General features: G+C 36.0%; 1 protein-coding gene across 2 annotated transcripts in view; it reads left to right on the forward strand.

The window, feature by feature from the left end:
• Positions 1-24,193, forward strand: part of STK31 (serine/threonine kinase 31) — a 79,231-nt gene that overhangs the window by 50,944 nt on the left and 4,094 nt on the right. The window contains exons 21-22 of one of the 2 annotated variants that reach the window (XM_060108380.1): positions 1,140-1,262; positions 12,312-12,380. In XM_060108380.1, the coding sequence (XP_059964363.1) occupies positions 1,140-1,262; positions 12,312-12,380 (192 nt within the window). The remainder of the gene's footprint in view (positions 1-1,139; positions 1,263-12,311; positions 12,381-24,193) is intronic. The other variant, XM_060108381.1, reaches the window with a different exon arrangement.

Genomic DNA, 24,193 nt, shown 5'->3' on the forward strand with positions numbered 1-24,193 from the left:
TTTAAAAAGTTCTCAATTCATAGGGATCCTGGTTAGTTTACCTTTTGAACATGCCATTTGCACAACTATAGATACGACTCCAAAGAATTCTTCCTGTTTTATACTGATTTGTCAGCTGTTATTATCCAACAAAACATTGTTTTTAATCTCTATTTAAAATTATTTACTTTGAAATATTGATTAAACTCAGCTTTTGCTGCATTTTTCACCCTGCTCTCAGATTGAAGTACTAATCAGGAAGGGTAATTTGAAAAGTAGACTGTAGTCAAGAGCATTGCTTTTCATACTTCATACTGCATGTGAATCTCCTGGGGATCTTGTTAAAATGCAATTTTTAGAAATTGAGGTAAAATTAGTATATGATACTATATGTTTCAGGTGTACATAAAATGCAGATTTTTATTCGGCATTTCTGGGATGGAGATTTTGTAATTCTAACAAGCTCCCGGGTGATACTGTAGCTGCTGGTCTTTGGACCACACTCTGAGGAGCAAGGATAATGATGGTAGTGATATGTGCTAGGTAATTATTGTGCTGATTACCTTTACCTTTACAATAACTCTGTAAAGTAGTTACAAATAAATTAATTTCCTTTTTACAAATTAATTAATTTAGACTCAAAGTGGTTAAAGCCCAAGATCACATAGCAAATAAATGGCAGAGTGGGAATTGCAGTCAAGGTTTGTCTGAATCCAGGGTTCATGTTCTGTGTCGTTCATCATCCTTTGACACATTGGAAATGGTGTACTTAGAAAATGGTCAGTAAGGAAGTACTTTGTAAACTTGTGGTTTTTAGAAGTTATTTAGAATTTTCAGAATTAGAAAACAGCACTGCCTCTAGCCCTTATGAAGTGTGTTTTTTTAAAAAAGGGCACCAAATTCTTAAAGAATCACTGGTTCTTAATTTTTAATCTGCTGGAATCTACAATGTGAAATGTAACCATAGTCTCACTGTTAATTTCATGAGACTGATTTTAAGAGCAATTTATAATAGTGGAAATTAGGTAAAAATATTTGAAAGCAAGAGAGAATAAAATATTTCAAATGAATATTTTTTGTGTTGATTAAATGCAGATTACTTCACAGAATGCTGCCTCAACTGTGTTGCCTTTAAAATATTTAACCTACTGTTTTTGTAGAATCAGCGAGCCTCAGTGAACATGATGGTTGGTGACTTGAGTTTGCTATCACCTGAATTGAAAATGGGAAAACCTGCTTCTCCAAGTTCTGACTTATATGCTTATGGCTGCCTTTTATTGTGGGTATGTTATTTTTTTTATTGAAACAGATAAGTCATTTATTTATATATATTTCAGTATAGAAAGTGATGGTTTGAAGGGGCTTTCCTCAGTATATTACTCTGAATAAAAAATAGTGGTAGATTTTTAGTAGAAAAAAATTTCTTCCCACTTGTTTTTAAAAGTTTGTCATAAAACTGTTGCTCTACAGTTGATCTTTGAACAACATGGGTTTGAACTGCCTGGGTCCACTTAAGTGCAGTTTCATTTTCAGTAGTATATACTATAGTACCACACCATCCATGGTTGCGTGGATACAGTGGAGCCAGGGATATGGAGGACCAACCATAAATTCTATGCGGGTTTTCAACTGTGCCAAGCTTCGACACCTCTAACCTCCATGTTGTTCAAGAGTCAGCTGTACTTCTTATCATCTGTTGTGTACTTTCTAAAAATTGGCTTGATAATATGTTTTACATAGCATGCTACTGTCTTAGTTTTATTGAAGTCAAGATTAACAGTGAGGATGGTTTTGTCCTGTATTAATCTGGAAGTAATTCATGCATATATGGAAAATTAATATTAAATGATATTAAATGAGCCTTGAGTAAAAGTTCCTGCTTTGAGTGTAAACCAAATAGCTATTTCTAATCCATGGTTTAAACCCATTCTTCCTGTGAAATATGAGGGATTAAGTGTTAACAAGGGAAAGATGTCTGTTCTCACTTCTTCTGTTTAACATTGTACCGGAGGTTCTAGCCCAGGGGTCAGCAAAATTTTTCATAAGTGGCCAGATGGTAAATAGTTCAGGCTTTGTGGGACATATGGTTTCTGCTGCTTTAGCCTGAAAGCAGCTATAGACAGTACATAAATGAGTGAGTGTCTCTGTTCAAATAAAACTTTATTTATGGATGTTGAAATTTGAATTTCATATAATTTTCATGTGTCACGAAATAGTATTCTTTGATTTTCTTTTAAACATTTTAAAATGTGAAAACCATTCTTGGCTTGCACGCTGCATGAAAACAAGCAGTGGGATGGATTTGGCATACAGGCTGTAGTTTGCTAATCCTGGTTCTAATCAGTCAAATAAGGCAACAAAATGAAATAAAAAGCATACAGTTTGAAAATGAAGAAGTAAAACCATCTTTATTTGTACATGATGTGATTAATTATATAGAAAATCTTTATGAATGTTATATACATAAATGCTACTAAAACCAACAAATTTAGCAAGGTTGCAGGATACAAAGTCAGTATAATAATTAGGTTTCTATGTACTAGGAAATTGAAATTAAACAGTCATTTACAGAAGTATAAAAAATATGGAGCTTTTAAAGCTAAATTGACAAAAGACTTGCAAGATCTATATACTGAAAACTACAGAAGTATTGTTGAGAGGAACTAAAGAAGGTGTAAATAAATGGAGAGATGCACTATGTTCATGGACTGGAAGAATCAGTGTTGTATGGATGTGAGTTCTCAAATTGGTCATAGTTTTGATACAATTTCAACAAAACTCCTTCTAGGCTTACTTTTTTTTTTTGACAGTAATTGACAATCAGATTCTGTAGTTTATATGAGAATACATGGGATCTGGGATAGCTAAAACAATTTTGAAAAAGAATACAAGTGGAGGATTTTAACTGATTTTAAGACAATAAAATTACAGTAAATCAAGACAGTGTGATATTGATGTAAAGTTAGACATAGATCAGTGGAACAGAATAGAGACAGCAGAAATAACACCCACTAAAATATGGTCAGTTGATTTTTGACCAAGGTGCCAGGACAATTCTATGAGGGAAAAGATAGTCTTCAACAAATGGTATTGTAACAATTGGATATCTGTACATAAAAAATAAACTTTGACTCATTCATTGTACAGTGTATAAAAATTAACTCTAAATGTATATTAGACCAGAATGTAAAACCTAAGTCTCTAAAACTGAAGAATAAAATACAGGAGAAAATCTTACTGAGTTTGGCAAAGATTTTTTGTAATAGGACACAAAAAACATCAAGTATAAAAGAAAATAATTTGGATTTCATCAAAATTTAAAATTGTGCTCTTCACAAGACACTGTTACAAAAATGAAAGGCAAGTCATACACAAACTTGGAGGAAGTATTTGCAAAACATATATCTGACAGAAGACTTCTATCCAGCTTACAGTGAACTCTTACAACTGAATAATAAGAAGACAACTCAAAAATGGGCAAAATATTTAAATAGGCACTTACCAAATAAAATGTCCAGATGGTAAATAAGCATGTGAAAACATGCTCTCAATATCATTAGTCATTGGGGAAATACAAATTAAAACCAAAATGAGATACAACCACATGCCCACTATAATGTCTAAAATTAAAAATATTAAACACATCAATTGTTGGCCAAGATGTATAGCAACTAGAACTCTCATATTGCTGAGGGGAATGTAAATGTAACAACCACTTTGGAAAACAACTTGGAGGTTGTTAAAAGGTTAAACATATACCTATTATATGAGCCAGTTGTTTTACTCCTAGGTATTTAGCCAAGAGAAATAAAAGCATATGTCCACACAAAGACTTGTACAAAAATATTCAAAGACAGTTTATTTGTAAGAGCCAAAAAATGGGAACAACCCGAATGTCCATAAACAGATGAATGGAAAAAGTCTGCTATATATTCATTGGACTACTACTCAGCAATAAAAAGGAATGAACTATTAATACAGGCATGCCTTGTTTTATTGTGCTTCACTTTATTGCACTTCGCATATATTGTGTTTTTTATATATTGAAGATTTGTGGCAACCCAGCATGTCAGATGATGGTTAACGTTTTTTAGCAATAAAGTATATTCTTAAATTAGGGGATGTACATTGTTTTTTATTCTTTTATTTTTAACATCTTTATTGGAGTATTAATTGCTTTACAGTGTTATAAAGTTTCTGCTGTATAACAAAGTGAATCAGCTATATGTATACATATATCCCCATATACCCTGCCTGTTCTGTCTCCCTCCCACCCTCCCTATCCCACCCTTCTAGGTGGTCACAAAGCACCAAGCTGATCTCCGTGTGCTATGCAGCTGCTTCCCACTAGCTAGCTATCTTACATTTGGTAGTGTATATACATCAGTGCTACTCTCTCACTTCGTCCCAGCTTACCCTTCCCTCTCCCTGTGTCCTCAAGGCCATTCTCTGTGTCTGCGTCTTTATTCCTGTCCTGCCCCTAGGTACTTCAGAACCATTTTTTTTGATTCCATATATATGTATATGTGTTAGCATATGGTATTTGTTTTTCTCTTTCTGACTTCACTCTGTATGACAGACTCTGGGTCCATCCACCTCACTACAAATAACTCAATTTCATTTCTTTTTATGGCTGAGTAATATTCCATTGTATATATGTGCCCTATCTTCTTTATCTATTCATCTGTCGATGGACACTTAGATTGCTTCCATGTCCTGGCTATTGTAAATAGTGCTGCAATGAACATTGTGGGACATGACTCTTTGAATTATGGTTTTCTCAGGGTATATGCCCAGTAGTGGGATTGCTGGGTCATATGGTAGTTCTGTTTTTAGTTTTTTAAGGAACCTCCATACTGTTCTCCATAGTGGCTGTACCAATTTACATTCCCACCAACAGTGCAAGACGGTTACCTTTTCTCCACATCTTCTCCAGCATTTATTGTTTGTAGATTTTTTTGATGATGGCCATTCTGACCAGTGTGAGATGATATCTCATTGTAGTTTTGATTTGCATTTCTCTAATGATTAGTGATGTTGAGCATCCTTTCATGTGTTTATTGGCAATCTGTATATCTTCTTAGGAGAAATGTCTATTTAGGTCTTCTGCCCATTTTTGGATTGGGTTGTTTGTTTTTTTGATATTGAGCTACATGAGCTGCTTGTATATTTTTGGAGATTAATCCTTTGTCAGTTGCTTCATTTGCAAATATTTTCTCCCATTCTGAGGGTTGTCTTTTCATCTTGTTTATGGTTTCCTTTGCTGTGCAAAAGCTTTTAAGTTTCATTAGGTCCCATTGTTTATTTTTGTTTTTATTTCCATTTCTCTTGGAGGTAAGTCAAAAAGGATCTTGCTGTGATTTATGTCATAGAGTGTTCTGCCTATGTTTTCCTCTAAGTGTTTGATGGTGTCTGGCCTTACATTTATGTCTTTAATCCATTTTGAGTTTATTTTTGTGTATGGTGTTTGGAAGTGTTATAATTTCATTCTTTTACATGTAGCTGTCCAGTTTTCCCAGCACCACTTACTGAAGAGTCTGTCTTTTCTCCATTGTATATTCTTGCCTTCTTTATCAAAGATAAGGTGACCATGTGTGCATGGGTTTATCTCTGGGCTGTCTATCCTGTTCTGTTGATCTATATTTCTGTTTTTGTGCCAGTACCATACTGTCTTGATTACTGTAGCTTTGTAGTATAGTGTGAGGTCAGGGGGCCTGATTCCTCCAGCTCCATTTTTCTTTCTCATGATTGCTTTGCCTATTCGGGGTCTTCTGTGTTTCCATGCAAATTATGAAAATTTTTGTTCTAGTTCTGTGAATAATGCCAGTGGTAGTTTGATAGGGATTGCATTGAGTCCTTAGATTGATTTGGGTAGTAGAGTCATTTTCACAATATTGATTCTTCCAATCCAAGAACATGGTATATCTCTCCATCTGTTGGTATCATCTTTAATTTCTTTCACTGCTGTCTTATAGTTTTCTGCATACAGGTCTTTGTCTCCTTAGGTAGGTTTATTCCTATATATATATATATATATATATATATATATATATTTTTTTTTTTTTTTTTTTTTTTTTTTTTTTGTGGTATGTGGGCCTCTCACTGTTGTGGCCTCTCCCATTGCGGAGCACAGGCTCCGGACGTGCAGGCTCAGCGGCCATGGCTCACGGCCCTAGCCGCTCCACGGCATGTGGGATCTTCCCAAACCGGGGCACGAACCCATGTCCCCTGCATCGGCAGGCGGACTCTCAACCACTGCACCACCAGGGAAGCCCTATTCCTAGATATTTTATTCTTTTTGTTATGGTGGTAAATGGGAGTGTTTCCTTTATTTCTCTTACAGATTTTTCATCATTAGTGTATAGGAGTGCAAGAGATTTCTGTGGATTAATTTCATATCCTGCTACTTTACCAAATTCATTGATTAGCTCTAGCAGTTTTCTGGTAGCATCTTTAGGGTTCTCTATGTATAGTATTGTGCCATCTGCAGACAGTGACAGTTTTATTTCTTCTTTTAGATTTGGATTCCTTTTATTTCTTTTTTGTCTCTGAGTGCTGTGGCTTAAGCTTCCAAAACTATGTTGAACAATATTGGTGAGGGTGGGCAACCTTGTCTTGCTCCTGATCTTAGAGAAAATGGTTTCAGTTTTTCACCTTTGAGAACAATGTTGGCTGTGGGTTTGTCTTATATATCCTTTATTATATTGATGTAGGTTCCCTCTATGCCTACTTTCTGGAGAGTTTTTATCATAAATGGGTGTTGAATTTTGTCAAAAGCTTTTTCTGCATCTGTTGAGATTATCATATGGTTTTTATCCTTCAGTTTTTTAATACAGTGTATCACATTGATTGATTTCTGTATATTGAAGAATCCTTGCATTCCTGGCATAAAACTCACTTCATTATGGTGTATGATCCTTTTAATGTGCTGTTGGATTCTGTTTGCTAGTATTTTGTTGAGGTTTTTTGCATCTGTTCATCAGTGATATTGGCCTGCAGTTTTCCTTTTTTGTGACATCTTTGTCTAGTTTTGGTATCAGGCTGTTGGTGGCCTCGTAGAATGAGTTTGGGAGTGTTCCTCCCTCTGCTATATTTTGGAAGAGTTTGAGAAGGATAGGTGTTAGCTCTTCGCTAAATGTTTGATAGAATTTGCCTGTGAAGCCATCTGGTCCTGGGCTTTTGCTTGTTGGATGACTTTTAATCACAGTTTCAATTTCAGGGCTTGTGATTGGTCTTTTTATGTTTTCTATTTCTTCCTGGTTCAGTCTCAGAAGGTTGTGCTTTTCTAAGAATTTGTCCATTTCTTCCAGGTTGTCTGTTTTATTGGCATATATAGTTGCTGATAGTAATCTCTCCTGATCCTTTGTATTTCTGCAGTGTCAGTTGTCACTTCTCCTTTTTCATTTCTAATTCTGTTGATTTGAGTCTTCTCCCTTTTTTTCTTGATGAGTCTGCCTAATGGTTTATCAATTCTGTTTATCCTCTGAAAGAACCAGCTTTTAGTTCTATTGATCTTTGCTATTGTTTCCTTCATTTCTTTTTCATTTATTTCTGATCTGCCCTTTATGATTTCTTTCCTTCTGCTAACTTTGGGTTTTTTTGTTCTTTCTGTAATTGCTTTAGGTGTAAGGTGAGGTTGTTTATTTGAGGTGTTTCTTGTTTCTTGAGGTAGGATTGTACTGCTATAAACTTCCCTCTTAGAACTGCTTTTGCTGCATCTCACAGGTTTTGGGTCATCATGTTTTCATTGTCATTTGTTTCTAGATATTTTTTTGATTTCCTCTGACTTCTTCGGTGATCTCTTAGTTTTTTAGTAGCATATTTAGCCTCCATACGTTTGTATTTTTTACAGTTTTTTCCTGTAATTGATATCTAGTCTCATAGCGTTGTGGTCAGAAAAGATACTTGATACAATTTCAGTTTTCTTCAGTTTACTGAGGCTTGATTTGTGACCCAAGTTATGATCTATCCTGGAGAATGTTCCATGAGCTCTTGAGAAGAAAGTGTATTCTGTTGTTTTTGGATGGATTGTCCTATAAATATCAATTAAGTCCATCTAGTTTAATGTGTGATTTAAAGCTTGTGTTTCCTTATTTATTTTCATTTTGGATGATCTGTCCATTGGTGAAAGTGTGGTGTTAAAGCCCCGTACTATGATTGTGTTGCTGTCCATTTCCCCTTTTATGGCTGTTAGCATTTGCCTTATGTATTGAGATGCTCCTATTTTGGGTGCATAAATATTTACTATTGTTATATCTTCTTCTTGGATTGATCCCTCGATCATTATATAGTGTCCTTCTTTGTCTCTTGTAATAGCCTTTGTTTTAAAGTCTATTTTGTCTGATAATGAGAATTGCTACTCCAGCTTTCTTTTGATACCCATTTGCATGGAGTAATCTTTTTCCATCCCCTCACTTTCAGTCTGTGGGTCCCTACGTCTGAAGTGGGTGTCTTGTTGACAGTATATATACGGGTCTTGTTTTTGTGTCCATTCATCCAGTCTGTGTCTTTTGCTTGGAGCATTTAATCCATTTATATGTAAGGTAATTATCGATATGTATGTTCCTATTACCATTTTCTTAATTATTCGGCATTTGTTTTTGTAGGTCTTTTCCTCCTCTTGTGTTTCCTGCCTAGAGAAGTTCCTTTAGCATTTGTTGTAAAGCTGGTTTGGTGGTGCTGAATTCTCTTAGCTTTTGCTTGCCTGTAAAGGTTTTAGTTTCTCTGTCAAATGTGAGTGAGATCCATGCTGGGTAGAATAATCTTGGTTGTAGGTTTGTCCCTTTTAGCACTTTAACTATGTCCTGCCACTCCCTTCTGGCTTGCAGAGTTTCTGCTGAAAGATCAGCTGTTAACCTTATGGGGCATTCCATTGTATGTTATTTGTTTCTTTTCCCTTGCTGCTTTTAATATTTTCTCTTTGTAATTTTTGATAATTTGATTACTATGTGTGTTGGCATGATTCTCCTTGAATTTATTCTGTATGGGACTCTCTGCACTTCCTGGACTTGATTGACTATTTCCTTTCCCATGTTAGGGAAGTTTTCAACTATCATCTCTTCAAATATTTTCTCAGACCCTTTCTTTTCCTCTTCTTCTTTTGGGACCACTATAATTCGAATGTTGGTATGTTTAATGTTGTCCCAGCAGTCTCTGAGACTGTCCTCAATTCTTTCCATTCTTTTTTCTTTATACTGCTGTGTGGTTGTTATTTCCACTATTTTATCTTCCAGGTCACTTACCTGTTCTTCTGCCTCAGTTATTCTGCTATTGGTTCCTTCTAGAGAATTTTTAATTTCATTTCTTGTGTTGTTCATCATTTTTTGCTGCATACAGAATTCTGGGTTTATAGTTCTTTTCTTTCAGTGCTTCAGAAATGCTGTGCCACTTTCATTGGGCCTTCATGGTTTCTCATGAGAACTCCACTGTCATTTGAATAATTATTCCTCTTATAGGTAATGTGATGTTTCTCTCCACCTGTTTTTAATACTTTTCTTTGTTTTTAGTTTTCTGAAGTTTGATTATGATGTGTCTTAGCACGGATTTCTTTGGGTTTACTCTCTTTTGGGTTTGCTCAGTTTCTTCAATTTGTTTATGTTTTTTAGCAAATTTGTGAAATTTGGTTCAGCTGTTATTCATATAACTATTTTGTTAGTCCTACACTCTTTCTCCTTTTTTTCTGAGACTCTGATGATACAAATTTTGGATCTTTTGTTATTGTCCCACAGGTTCCTGAGGCTGTGTTCATTTTCTTTCTGTTGTTCAATCCAGATATTTTCTGTTTTTCTATCTTCAGTTTCATCAGTGCTTTCCTCTGTCATATTCATTCTACTGTTAAGCCAATCCAGTGAGTTATTTCTGTTGTTCTGTTGTTTTTCATTTCTAAAATTCTATTTGGTTTTCTCTATGTCTTTTGTCTTCTTTGCTGAGACTTTCTATTTGTTTTTTCTTTCATGCATGCTTCTAATTGATCTCTAAGCATTGTTATGATGGCTCCTTTAAAATCCTTGTCAGATAATCCTTGCATCTGTGTCCTGTTGATGTCTTCTGTTGATTGACTTTTTGTCATTTAAGATTTTGTTGGTTTTAAACTTGACATGTGATTTTTGATTGTAGCCTGAACATTTGGGGTATTATGTTCTGAGACTCTGCATCCTATTTAATCTTCCTTTTTTGAAGACAGTTACCTTGTTTAGGTATAGTGTACAGTTTCAGATGACTTTAGATCTTCAGCTCCCCATTGAGCTCTGCTGACACCACCTCAGCAAAAGTGGAATGCTGATTTATACTACTTTGCCTCTTCTCGTTCCTGATGGTTGGGAGTGGAAATTCATCTCTCTGTTGAGTGCAGGGAGCAGGAGGAACAAAGTGTTAAACTGTTACTGCTTCACTACTGCCTTATTCCACCTCTGTGTACCTTGTTGCTACCTGGTGAGGGTATAAGTTTCCTTTCCCACTGGGTCCTCCTGTCACTTGGGGAGTGGAGAGGGAAGAATAGAGTGCTGGCTAACACTGCCTCACACTGCTTTTTCCACTTTGTTGCTGCTGAGTGGTAGTAGAAGATAGCTCTCCACTGGGTCCCACTGACAGTACCCCTTGGAGTAGATTGCCAACTAGTGCCATCACATACAACCTTGTTCTGCCCTTTTGCTGATGAGTACGGGTGGGAGTTCAGCAGAGAAGTGGGAGTTCAGCTCCCCATTCAGCCCCGCTGACACAGTTTTTCCTTTGGTGTTTGGCTGGAGTAGAGGCTGTTACCAAAAAGGTTTTCTGTTCTTCTAGACTACCCTGTTCACAGTCCTTTAGCTAGATGGAGCTGGCTTTTCTTGGGGCTCTTTTGGTCTGTGGCTCTTGCCATTTCTAGGTTTCAGGCTTCTCTAGCATCCATTGTGAGATATAGGAGAGTCAGAAATAAAACCCAGGGAATTCACCATTGTGTCATTTCTTAGATCCCAAGGTTCCTAGCCACTTCACTTTCTTATTTCCATTTTAGCTTCTTATTTCCACTTTTCAGAGTCTTCTTAGGTTTGTTGGTTATGTTTTATTCAGATTTTATTTTAAGAGGGAAGACTGGTATGGAATAGGACCCCTTGAACACCTTGGGAACTGAATGCTTTTGCAGAATGTCACCACTGTATCAGTCTTACTTCTGTTAGGTCCTCAGTGCTTTCTTTTAGTCCTTTCACCTGCCCACAGTCAGTTCATTCTCATATTTCCCTCAACGATTACTTTAAACCTTTTACTGCTTTCCTCAAGCCCCTACCTAAATCTTATACCCGTTCTTTTCAGTAGACCTTGCCTCTTAATTTTTTTTTTAAACTGAGATCATATATGTGATTTCCATAAAATTTCAGTGCTTCTGTCTACAAACTGGTCACCTCTTTACCTGGTCTTCTGTCTTCTACTCCTATCTCAGAGAATTAAAGTGCTCCTTCTCTAGTGCAAGCTGTCTGCATGTGACCTTGACCCCATTCTCTCTCCTGTTCTAATACCTCACTTTTACCATTCTTCTCTTTTCACTGTATCTTTAGTCTATTTCTTTTCTTTTTATTCTTCACCTTTCCTTTAGCCTAAAAATACGGTTAAGTCTGATCTATCAGGAAAAAAATATCCACAGTAATTACTTTACCCATTGCTTTCTGTGACACAATACCTTCTAAGTTCTTCTTTTGCCTCTGTGACTGGGCATTTCTTTTACTCCTCTTTCCTGCCTATCTGTTAAATTTTAGTGTTCCCAAGGATTTAGCCCACATCCTACTAAAGTTTTCACTGTACAGCCCTTCCTTGGGTGTTGTTTACTCTCATAGCTTCTGGTACCACCTGTTTGTTGCAGTTCTTCCATTTATGAGAGTAATCTAGTCCTCTTGCCAGAGTTTCAGCCTTGTGTATATATGCCTTCCTTTTGGCTAACTTTACCTTAATTTATTAAATACCTTATCTTGTTCCGGAAAGGATATAAGGCAGTTTGCAGGGGTACTTGAAAACAGAGCAAGATATTATAAATTGGAGATGAGAAGAAAGAAGAAAATGGTTGTGGACATAAAGTAGAACCATGTATGGGAGTGCCACAAAATTTTAATATATATGCTTATAAAGTGAGGAAGTATTAAAAGTGCTTATAGTGTGTGCATCAACTCTGATTGATATGTTAGGAGCCCCAGGGACTGTTTGGTAGTTGTTATTATGAAAGTTTTTTTATCCTGCAAGAACTAATGTGCTTTCTTTGAGCTCTGCTCTTTTCTCTAGAACCTGAAAAATTCCAGATTTGCCTCTGCTGTAGGATCGGTATTTTGGTACACTGGGAACTTATTCATTCTCATTCTCTTTAACAGCTCTCTGTTCAAAATCAGGACTTTGAGACAAATGAGGATGGAATCCCGAAGGTGGATCAGTTTCATTTGGTATGTTACCTTTTTGTCATTTACTGGTTGGAAACCTGTGATATAGATGTGTAACAGTAATATAAACTTAAATATTTGACTGAAGATGTCCTCTTATTTTTGTAAGAATACAAAATAGCGGGCCTCCCTGGTGGCGCAAGTGGTTAAGAGTCCGCCTGCCGATGCAGGGGATACGGGTTCGTGCCCCGGTCTGGGAGGATCCCATATGCCGCGGAGCGGCTGGGCCCGTGAGCCATGGCCGCTGGGCCTGCACATCCGGAGCCTGTGCTCCGCAACGGGAGAGGCCACAACAGTGAGAGGCCCACATACCGCAAAAAAGAAAAAAAAAAAAAAAAAAAAAAAAAAGAATACAAAATAGCATTCACAGTAAATAAGTATTGAAAAAATTTAAGTGCAGTACTTACAGCATTGCCAGAAAATTACTGCTAGAGAGCACTACTGGATTGTATGTTTGTCACACAAATTGTATATGTAATCTGTGTAATAATTAAGGAAAAACAGTCTTTGCTATATCTTCAAAGATCATATTATATTAAAATTAGTGTTTTACTACTTTTTATAAGTACCTGGCTGTATCTTTTCTTTGTCATACATCTGTGTCATTCATACTGCTTTGATATATATATATATATATATATATATATATATATATAGACAGACAACCTATTTTGAGTATCTTCTATATCAGGAATTGAACTAGGTGCTGCTTTTTAGGATTACAGCATTGAAGGAGCTAATAATTTAGAAATGTGAACAAGTAAACAACCAATATTTATATATAGAATAATAAGAAAGTACTCTGGAGGGAGCTGATCTTTAATTTGGCAGAAAAAAGGGGAGGGAATAGGCTGTTCAAAAATGCCACCAAATAGTTATTTGCGGTGAATCTTTAACATTGAATTAGGATTTTATGAGAGTTAGAATGAGATGATGGGCATTTCAGGTAAAGACAGTAGCCTGAACTAAGATATGAAAGTATTAAAATCTTTTGAAATGGAATAGTCCCCAGTGTGACTAGATAATAAGGAGTTAAATATGGCAACAAACATGTCTATAAAAGTATAATGATACTGAGCGGCATGAACTGCTTGTATATTTTGGAGATTAATCCTTAGTTGCTTCGTTTGCAGATATTTTCTCCCATTCTGAGGGTTGTCTTTTCATCTTGTTTATGGTTTCCTTTGCTGTGCAAAAGCTTTTAAGTTTCATTAGGTCCCATTTGTTTATTTTTGTTTTTATTTCCATTTCTCTAGGAGGTGGGTCAAAAAAGATCTTGCTGTGATTTATGTCATAGAGTGTTCTTCCTGTGTTTTTGTCTAAGAGTTTTATAGTGTCCGGTCTTACATTTAGGTCTTTAATCCATTTTGAGTTTATTTTTGTGTATGGTGTTAGGGAGTGTTCTAATTTCATCCTTTTACATGTAGCTGTCCAGTTTTCCCGGCACCACTTACTGAAGAGTCTGTCTTTTCTCCATTGTATATGCTTGCCTCCTTTATCAAAGATAAGGTGACCATATGTGCATGGGTTTATCTCTGGGCTTTTTATTCTGTTCCATTGATCTATATTTTCTGTTTTTGTGCCATATTGTCTTGATTACTATAGCTTTGTAGTGTAGTCTGAAGTCAGGGAGCCTGATTCTTCCAGCTCCATTTTTCTTTCTCAAGATTGCTTTGGCTATTCAGGGTCTTTTGTGTTTCCAAAGGATTAATCTTCGAAATATACATGCAGCTCAATATCAATAAAACAAACAAACCAATCCAAAAATGGGCAGAAGACTTAAATAGACATTTCTCCAAAGAAGATATGCAGATTGCCAACAAACACATGAAAGGATGCTCAATGTTACTAATCATTAGAGAAGTGCAAATCAAAACTACAATGAGGTATCACCTCACACCAGTCAGAATGGCCATCATCAAAAAAATCTACAAACAATAAATGCTGGAGAGGGTGTGGAGAAAAGGGAGCCCTCTTGCACTGTTGGTAGGAATATAAATTGATATAGCTGCTTTGGAGAACAGTATGGAGGTTCCTTATAAAACTAAAAATAGAACTGCCGTATGACCCAGCAATCCCACTATTGGACATATACCCTGAGAAAACCATAATTCAAAAAGAGTCATGTCCCACAATGTTCATTGCAGCACTATTTACAATAGCCAGGGCATGGAAACAATCTAAGTGTCCATCGACAGATGAATAGATAAAGAAGATGTGGCACATGCATACGATGGAATATTACTCAAAAAAAAGAAATGAAATTGAGTTATTTGTAGTGAGGTGGATGGACCTAGAGTCTGTTATACAGAATGAAGTAAGTCAGAAAGAGAAAAACAAATACCATATGCTAACACATATATATGGAATCTAAAAAAATAAAATGGTTCTGATGAACCTAGGGGAAGGGCAGGAATAAATACACAGACGTAGAGAATGGACTTGAGGATGGGGGAGGGGGTCGGGCAAGCTGGGACAAAGTGAGAGAGTAGCATTGACATATATACACTACCAAATGTAAAATAGACAGCTAGTGGGAAGTACCTGCATAGCCCAGGGAGATCAGCTGCATGCTTTGTGACCACCTAGAGGGGTGGGATAGGGAGGGCGGGAGGGAGACGCAAGTGGAAAGGGATATGGGGATATATGTATATGTATAGCTGATTCACTTCGTTATACAGCAGAAACTAACACAATATTGTAAAGCAATTATACTCCAATAAAGATGTTTAAAAAAATCATAATGATCAGGCTGTAAAAGTTCTCTTGCCATTTTTTTAAAAGAATATTTTATGTTCTACAACTGCTTTTATGGCTTTATTTTCTTAAGAGCAGTTTTAGATTCACAGCAAAAATGAGAAGGTAGAGATTTCCCATAGGTTTCCTTCCCCCACATATGCAGTTTATCCATTATCAACATCCCCTACCAGAGTTATACATTTGTTGCAACTGATAGCTACATTGATACATCATTATTTCCTAAAGTCCATAGCTTAAATTAAGGTTCACTCTTGGTGTTGTACATTCTTACAGGTTTGAACACATGTATGATGCCATGTATCTACCATTATAATATCATACAGAGTATTTTCATTGCCCTAAAAATCCTCTGTGCTCTACCTTTTCATCTCTACTTTCTCCAAACACCTGGAGACTGATCTTTTTCCTGTCTTCATAATTTTGCCTTTTCCAGAATGTCATAGTTGGAATCATACAGTATGTAGCCTCTTCAGATTGGCTTTTTCCACTTAATAATATGCACATAAGTTTCCTCTATGTCTTTTCATGGCTTGATAGCTCATTTCTTTTTAGCCTTGATCCATTGTCTGAATGTTCCACAATCTATTTATCTCTTCACCTACTGAAGGACAACTTGGTTGTTTCCAGGTTTCGACAATTTTGAATAAAGCTTCAATAAACATCCATGTGCAGGTTTTTGTGTGGACATAAGTTTTTTATTTCCTTGGGTGAGTACCAAGGAGTGCAGTTACTGGATTGTATGGTAATAATATATTTAAATAGTTTAGTTTTTAAAGAAATTGCCAAAATGTCTTCTAAGCTGTACCATTTTTGATTGCCACTAGCAATGAATAAGCGCTCCTGTTGCTCCACAGCCTCACTGGCATTCAGTCAGTGTTTTGGATTGTGGCCATTCTTATAGATGTGTACTAGTATCTCATTGTTTGAATTTACTTTTCCCTGATGACATGTGATGTGGAGCATCTTTTCATATGCTTATTTGCCATCTGTATATCTTCTTTGGTGAGGTATTTGGCAAGGTCTTTGGTGCATTTTTTAATCATGTTTTCTTATTGTTGAGTTTTAAGAGTTCTCTGTATATTTTGAATAAGTCTTTTATCAGATACGTCTTTTGCAGATATTTTCTCACAATCTCTGGTTGTCTTCTAATTTTCTTGAATGTGTCTTTTGCAGAACAAATTTTTAATTTTAATGCAGTCCAGTTTATTCTTTCCTTTCATGGATTGTGCTTTTGGTGTTGTATTTTGAAAATCATTGCCAAACCCAGCTTCATTTATATTTTCTCCTATGTTTTCTAGGAGTTTTATAGTTTTGCATTTGACATTTAGGTCTGTGATCCTTTTTGAGTTAATTATTGTGACAGGTATAAGATCTGTGTCTAGATTCATTTTTTTGCATGTGGATGTCCAGTTGTTCCAGTACCATTTGTTGAAAAGACTATCTTCTTCGTTGTATGGCCCATTCTCCTTTGTCAGAGATCAGTTGTCTATATTTATGTGTGTCTGTTTTGTTCCACTGATCTATTTGTTTATTCTTTTACTAATACCACATAGTCTTGACTATAGCTTTACAGTGAGTTTTGAAGTTGGATAGTAACAGTCCTTTAACTTTATTCTTTTCCTTTAGTTTTGTATTGGCTATTCTGGGGCTTTTGCCTCTCAATGTAAACATTAGAATCATTTTGTTGATATCCACAAAATGACTTGCTGGGATTTTGATTGAGATTGCATTGAATCTGTAGATGAAGTTGGGAAGAATTGGTATCTTGACAATATTGTTTGTTTTTCCATGAGCATGGAATATCCATTTATTTAGTTCTTCAATGTCTTTCATTGGAGTTTTGTAATTTTTTTCTCAAATAGATCCTGTACATATTTTGTTAGATTTCTACTCAAGTATTTAATATTGGAGGGTATAAATATAAATGGTATTGTGTTTTTAAATTCAAATTCTACTTGTTCATTGCTGGTATATAGGAAAATGATTGAATTTTGTATATTAACCTTATAACCTACAAATTTTCTATAATCACTCAACTAGTTCTAGGAGTTTTTTATTTGATGCTTTCATATTTTCTGCATAGACAGTCATGTCATCTATGAATGAAGACAGTTTTATTTCTTCCTTCCAGCTGACATGACCTCATATTCTTTTGGTAGTTAGAACTGCAGTGAAGGAACACACATAGTTTTGTTTAACTCTATATGGTCTCTTATTTGACCAAAAAATTTTTGTTTTGTAGTACCTACTATTATCCCATGAAATTAATTTTTTAAATAAATTTATCTATATATTTTATTTACTCTATTTTTGGCTGTATTGGGTCTTCATTGCTGCACGTGGGCTTTCTCTAGTTGTGGTGAGCGGGGGCTACTCTTCATTGTGGTGCACAGGCTCTAGGCACGCCGGATTCAGTAGTTGTGGTTCACAGACTCCAGAGTGCAAGCTCAGTAGTTGTGGCACACGGGCTTAGTTGCTCTGTGGCATGTGGGATCTTCCCTGATCAGGGCTCGAATCCGTGACACCTGCCCTGGCAGGAGGATTCATAACCACTGTGCCACCAGGGAAGCCCATGAAATTAATTTTTAAACACACATTAGGAATGATTATTAAGGAGTTTTGCCCCACTTCTTGGGCAGTAGTAAAAAACATTGGAGACAACTTTTGGGAGATTATGAAACTATTCATTACACCTACTGGCCATCTCTAGAGAATGGGATAACGAAGAAGGTTGATAATGTTTCACATTTTTGAAAAGCGTATGATACAGAGTTTTTGCCATTAGAAAAATAACAGTTAGAGGTTACAGCTTCACCCAAAGCGAACACTTGAAACTCATGTTCTTTCAGGTTTGATAGAAAAATTACCCTGAAACAAATTATCCAGAAACTTAGTGATTTAACACACATTTATTGTCTTAAAACTTTGTGAGCTGGGAGTCTGAGTGCAGCTTATTTGGATCCTCTACTTCATGTCCTTTCACAGGCTGCAGTCAAGTTGTTGGGTGGGCTATAGTCATCTTAAAGGTCGACTGATGAAGAATCTGTTTCCAGGCTCACATAGTTGTTGGCAGAATTAGTTTCTCTCTAGTTGTTGACCAGAGGTTGCCGTATTTCCATCATGGCAACTTTTCTCATCAAAGTGCATAAGCAGAGAAAGCAGTAGAAAAGAGTCTGTTAGTTAGACATAAGTCACAGTTTTTCATAACCAACTCATGGTTGTGATATCCATCACTTTTTCTCTTTGTTAGAGGCATTTCACTAGGTCAAGCCTATACTCAAAGGGATGGGATAATGTAACAAAATGAATACTGGGAAGTAGGGCTGACTGGAGGACATCTTAGAGGTGTGCCTACGACAGGTTGTAATCTGTGAGCCATGTGCTAGACACTGTGCTAGGTGTATATGTAAGGAAGATGAATAAACACAAGAAGTCTCTCTTTAATGTGGGTAGCTATGTGTGGACATTAAATTAGAATACTTGGCATGTGCAGTATTTGCTTCTGTCTGAGGCAGCCATTAGTGCTGGGACTGGTGTTGTCTTTACCCACATTTTGTGATCACACATAGTTATCAAACAAATGAGGGAGCTTTTGTCTGGACATTGCAGGGCCCATGTCACAAATGGAGAGAAATCATGGAATTATGCAATGAAAGAGGTACTAGAGGATAATTAATTCACTTGTCGCCAGCCTCCTGGGAGAATTTCTTCAATAATATCCTTAACAGATGGCCTTCATTCTCTGCTTAAATACCTTTAAGTTTGGAGCAACCCATTTCACTATTGTACAACTCTTATATTTATTATAAGGTTAGTTCCTTCAAATAGTTGTTCCTTCACATAACGTGTATGATGCAAAATTCAAGAGTTACAAGAGGAAGCACATGCTGTTAGAAATCTCTCCATCCGTATTCCGTCAGCTATCCAAGTCCCTTCCCTAGAAACACTTGTTATTGCTAGTTTCTTGTGAATCTTTCTATAAAATTCTGTGTATGTATCCTTTTTCTTTTTTTTTTCCGGTATGCGGGCCTCTCACTGTTGTGGCCTCTCCCGTTGCGGAGCACAGGCTCCGGACGCGCAGGCTCAGCGGCCATGGCTCACGGGCCCAGCCGCTCCGCGGCATGGGGGATCCTCCCAGACCGGGGCACGAACCCGTATCCCCTGCATCGGCAGGCGGACTCTCAACCACTGCACCACCAGGGAAGCCCCTGTATGTATCCTTTTAAAAATAGATTATTGTTTCATTAAGTTTTTTAAAAATTTATATTTGGTCTGTAAGCTCAATAAAGCAGGGACTTTGTGTTATGCATCATTGTATCCCCAGTGTCTATAGCAGTGCTTTACACGTAGTAGGACCTTAATAAATATTTTTGAATGAATGAATCTTGCTTTATTATATTTCTTCTGGTTAAATGATCTTCATCTGCTATTTCTTGGACCTGCCTTTTCCCTCCATTTCCCGTTTATATTTTTAATCCTTCTCAAATCAATTTTTGTGTATGATATGAAGTTAAGGATCTAATTTTGTCTTATTATATGTGGACAAATAGTTGACCCAGCACCATTTATTCAATAAGCAGTCATTTCCCATGGATTAATAATGCCAGTTTATGCTGTATCAAATTTCCATGTATTCATGAATCTATTTTGGGCCTATTCTGTTCTTTGACTATTGATCTCTGTGCTGGCACTACACTATTTTAAATGCTGTATCTTTGTAGAGGGCTTTGGCTTTCCTTCTTCACGTTTTTCTTTAACATTGCCTTGGCTATTCTTGTCACTTTATTTTTCCATATGAATTTTGGCACCAACTTGTTAATGAGTCTTCTGAAAAACACTGTTGAGACTTTGAAAGTATATTGAATTTATAGGTTAATTTGAAGGAGAATTGCTATCTTAATGATACACTATTTTTGTGATTGGGAAAATAATAGCTCTCCATTTGTTTAGGACATTATTATTTTACTTTTTTTTATATTGATTGTAAGATAGATATTATTATTATTACTAATATTTTTTGTTCTAAATAATTTCATAAGTAGTTTTAATTATTTTCAAAGGAACATATATCATGTAGCAAAAAATTGATTCTTTTTTTCATTTTTTTAAAATTGGGGTATAATTAACATATTATATTAGCTTTAAGTGTTCAACATAATGGTTCAATATTTATATACATTGTGAAAATGCTCACCATGGCAAGTCTAGTTAACATCTATGACCATAACAGTTACAAAATTTTTTGTGTGTGTGTGATGAGAACTTTTAAGACCTACTCTTCTAGGAACTTTCAAATATAAATACAATATTATTATTAGTATTTTTTTAAAGAAACGTTTATTTATTTATTTGTTTATTTATTTTGGCTGCATTGGGTCTTTGTTGCTGTGCTCTGGCCTTCTTTAGTTGCTACAAGCAGGGGCTACTCCTCATTGCGGTGCGTGTGCTTCTCATTGCAGTGGCTTCTCCTGTTGCAGAGCACGGGCTCTAGGCATGCGGGCTTCAGTAGTTGTGGCTTGCGGGCTCTAGGAGCACAGGCTCAGTAGTTGTGGCACATGGGCTTAGTTGCTTCGCAGCATATGGGATCTTCCTGGACCAGGTCTTGAACCTGTGTCCCTTGCATTGGCAGGTGAATTCTTAACCACTGCGCCACCAGGGAAGTCCCAGTGTTACTGTTTTTTAAAACAATTTATTATCTCTGAAGTTAGGCTATTTCTCATAATTGAAGTCTTTTTATCATGGTTCATAGTTTTATTGGGAATAGTTTAATTCCTTAGTGTTTTAATGTCCCTTATGTTAAATGAAATATGGCATGTCTTTCAGTAAAGTTTTATAATCATTTTTAAATAGCTTTATTGAGAAATAACTTAAACACCTTACAGTTCACCCATTTAAAGTTTACAACTCAATGATTTTTAGTATATTCAAAGATGCATGCAAACTATCACCACAGTCAGTTTTAGAACATTTCATTACCTCAAAAAGAAATTCCATATTCCTTAGTTATGGACACTCTATGTCACTATCCAGCCACACCAGTCCTAAATGACCGCTAACATACTATTTGTCTCTCTAGATTTTTTCTATTCTGGGCATACATATGAATGGAATCATATGATATGTAAACTTTTATGATTGGCTTCATTAATTTAGCATAATGTTTTCAAGGTTTATCCAAGTTTTAGTGTGTATCAGTACTTACTCCTTTTAATGGCTGAATAATATTCCATTGTGTGGATTTACCACATTTTATTTATCCTTTTGTCTGTTGATAGACATTTGGGTTGTTTCTACCTTTTGGCTATTACGATTAATGCTGCTGTAAACATTGGTATACAGGTTTCTCTGCTGACATTTGTTTTCATTTCTCTTGGGTATGTACCTCAGAGTGGAATTTCTGGGTCAAACTGTAACTCTGTTTAGTTGTTTGAGGAACTGCCAGATTGTTTCCCAAAGTGGCTACAACCATTTTAAATTTCCATCAGCAGTGTATCAGGCAAGGTTCCAAGTTTTCATCCTCCCCAACACTTGTTTTTTACCTGACTTTTTGCTTCTAACCATCTTAGTAGGTGTGAGGTAGTATCTCGTAGTTTCAATTTGCATTTCCCTGATGATTAACGATGTTGAGCATCTTTTCATTTCCTTATTGGCCGTTTGTATATATATATATTTCTTGGTGAAATGTCTATTCAGAACCTTTGAACATTTTTAAATTGGGTTATCTTTATATTACTGAGTTGTAAGAGTTCCTTATATCTAGATACAAGTCCTTTATTAGATATATGATTTGCAAATATTTTCTCCCATTCTGTGGGTTGCAACATTTTCACTTTATTTTTTTATTGAGGTATGTTTGATGTACAGTATTATATGAGTTTTCAGGTGTACAACATAGTGATTCACAATTTTTAAAGGTTATGTTCCATGTTTAGCTATTATAAAATATTGGCCATATTTCCTGTGTTGTACAATGTATCTTGTAGCTTATGTATTTTATACATAGTAGTTTGTAACTCTAAGTTCCCTACCCATATCTTGCCCCTCCTCCCTCCCCTCTCCAATAAACTGGTAACTACTAGTTTATTCTCTATATGTGTGATGCTGTTTCTTTTTTCTTATATTCACTAATTTGTTTTATTTTTTTAGATGCCACATATAAGTGATATCATACAGTATTTGTCTTTCTATGTCTGACTTGTTTCACTTAGCGTAATACCCTCCAAGTCCATCCATGTTATTGCAAATGGCAAAATTTCATTATTTTTTATGGCTGAGTAATATTCCCTTGGATATATATACCACATCTTCTTTATCCATTCATATGTTTGTGGCACTTACGTTGCTTCCATATATTGGCAATTGTAAATAATGCTGCTATGAACATTGGGGTGTATGTATCTTTTTGAATTGTTTTCATTTTTTTTGTATATATACACAGGAATGGAATTGCTAGATCATATGGTAGTTCTATTTTTAGTTTTCTGAGGAGCTTCCATACTGTTTTGCACAGTGGCTGCACCAATTTACACTCCCACCAACAGTGTAGGAGGGTTCACTTTTTTCTACACCCTCTCCAGCATTTGTTATTTTTGCTCTTTTTGATGATGGCCATTCTGACGGGTGTGAGGTGATGTCTCCTTTCCATTTGCATTACTCTGATGATTAGTGATGTTGAGCAGCTTTTCATGTGCCTGTTGGCCATCTGTATGTCTTCTCTGGAAAAATGTCTTTTCAGGTCTTCTGCCCATTTTTAAAATGGGTTTGTTTTTTGATGTTGAGATGTATGAGCTGTTTATTTATTTTGGATGTTAACCCCTTATCTGTCATATCATTTGTAAATATTTTCTCTCATTAAGTAGGTTGTCTTTTTATTTTGTAAATGATTTCCTCTGCTGTGCAAAAGCTTTTAAGTTTAATTAGGTCCCGTTTGCTTATTTTTGCTTTTATCTCCTTTGCTTTAGGAGATAGACCCAAAAAATATATTGCTGGGGTTTATGTCACAGAATGTTCTGCCTATGTTTTCCCCTAGGAGTTTAATGATTTCAGGTCTTACATTTAGGTCTGTAATCCATTTTGAATTTATTTTTGTATATGGTGTTAGAGAATGTTCTAATTTCATTCTTTTACATGTAGCTGACCAGTTTTCCAGCACCACTTATTGAAGAGACTGTCTTTTCTCTGTTGTATTTGTTTTTTGCCTCCTTTGTAGATTAATTGATCATAGGTGCATGGGTTTATTTCTGGGCTCTCTATTCTGTTCCACTGACCTATGTCTTTGTTTTTTGTGCCATTACCATGCTGTTTTGATTACTGTGGCTTTGTAGTATAGTCTGAAGTCAGGGAGTGTGATACCTCCAGCTGTTCTTTTTTCTCAAGATTGCTTTGGCAGTTTGGGTTATTCTCTGGTTCCACATAAAGTTTAAGATTATTTGTTCTATTTCTGTGAAATATGTCATAGGTGTTTTGATAGGAATTACATTAAATCTCTAGATTGCTTTAGGTAGTATGGTAATTTTAACAATATTAATTCTTACAGTCCAAAAACATAGTATATCTTTCCACTTCTTTGTATTATTTTCAGATTCCTTCATCAGAGTTTTATAGTTTTCAGAGTATAGGTCTTTCACCTCCTTGGTTAAGGTTATTTCAAGGTATTTCATTCTTTTTGATGTGGTTTTATTTATTTATTTTTAAAAGGTTTATTATTTATTTATTTTATTATTTTTGGCTGCATCGGGTCTTAGTTGCGGCACGTGGGATCTTTGTTGAGGCATGAGAGATCTTTTGTTGTGACCTGCGGCCTTCTCTCTTGTTGTGGTGCGTGGGTTCCAGAGTGCACGGGCTCTGTAGTTTGCGGCATGCAGGCTCTCTAGTTGAGGGGCACAAGCTCAGTAGTTGTGGTGCGTGGGCTTAGTTGCCCCCGTGGCATGTGGGATCTTAGTTCCCTGACCCTCATCCCCTGCATTGTAGGGTGATTCTTTACCACTGGACCACCAGGAAAGTCCTTGATGTGATTTTAAATGGGATTGTTCTCTTGCTTTATCTTTCTGATACTT

The sequence above is a fragment of the Mesoplodon densirostris genome, chromosome 9 (genome assembly GCF_025265405.1).
Source record: "Mesoplodon densirostris isolate mMesDen1 chromosome 9, mMesDen1 primary haplotype, whole genome shotgun sequence".
Classification (NCBI taxonomy): Eukaryota; Metazoa; Chordata; class Mammalia; order Artiodactyla; family Ziphiidae; genus Mesoplodon; species Mesoplodon densirostris.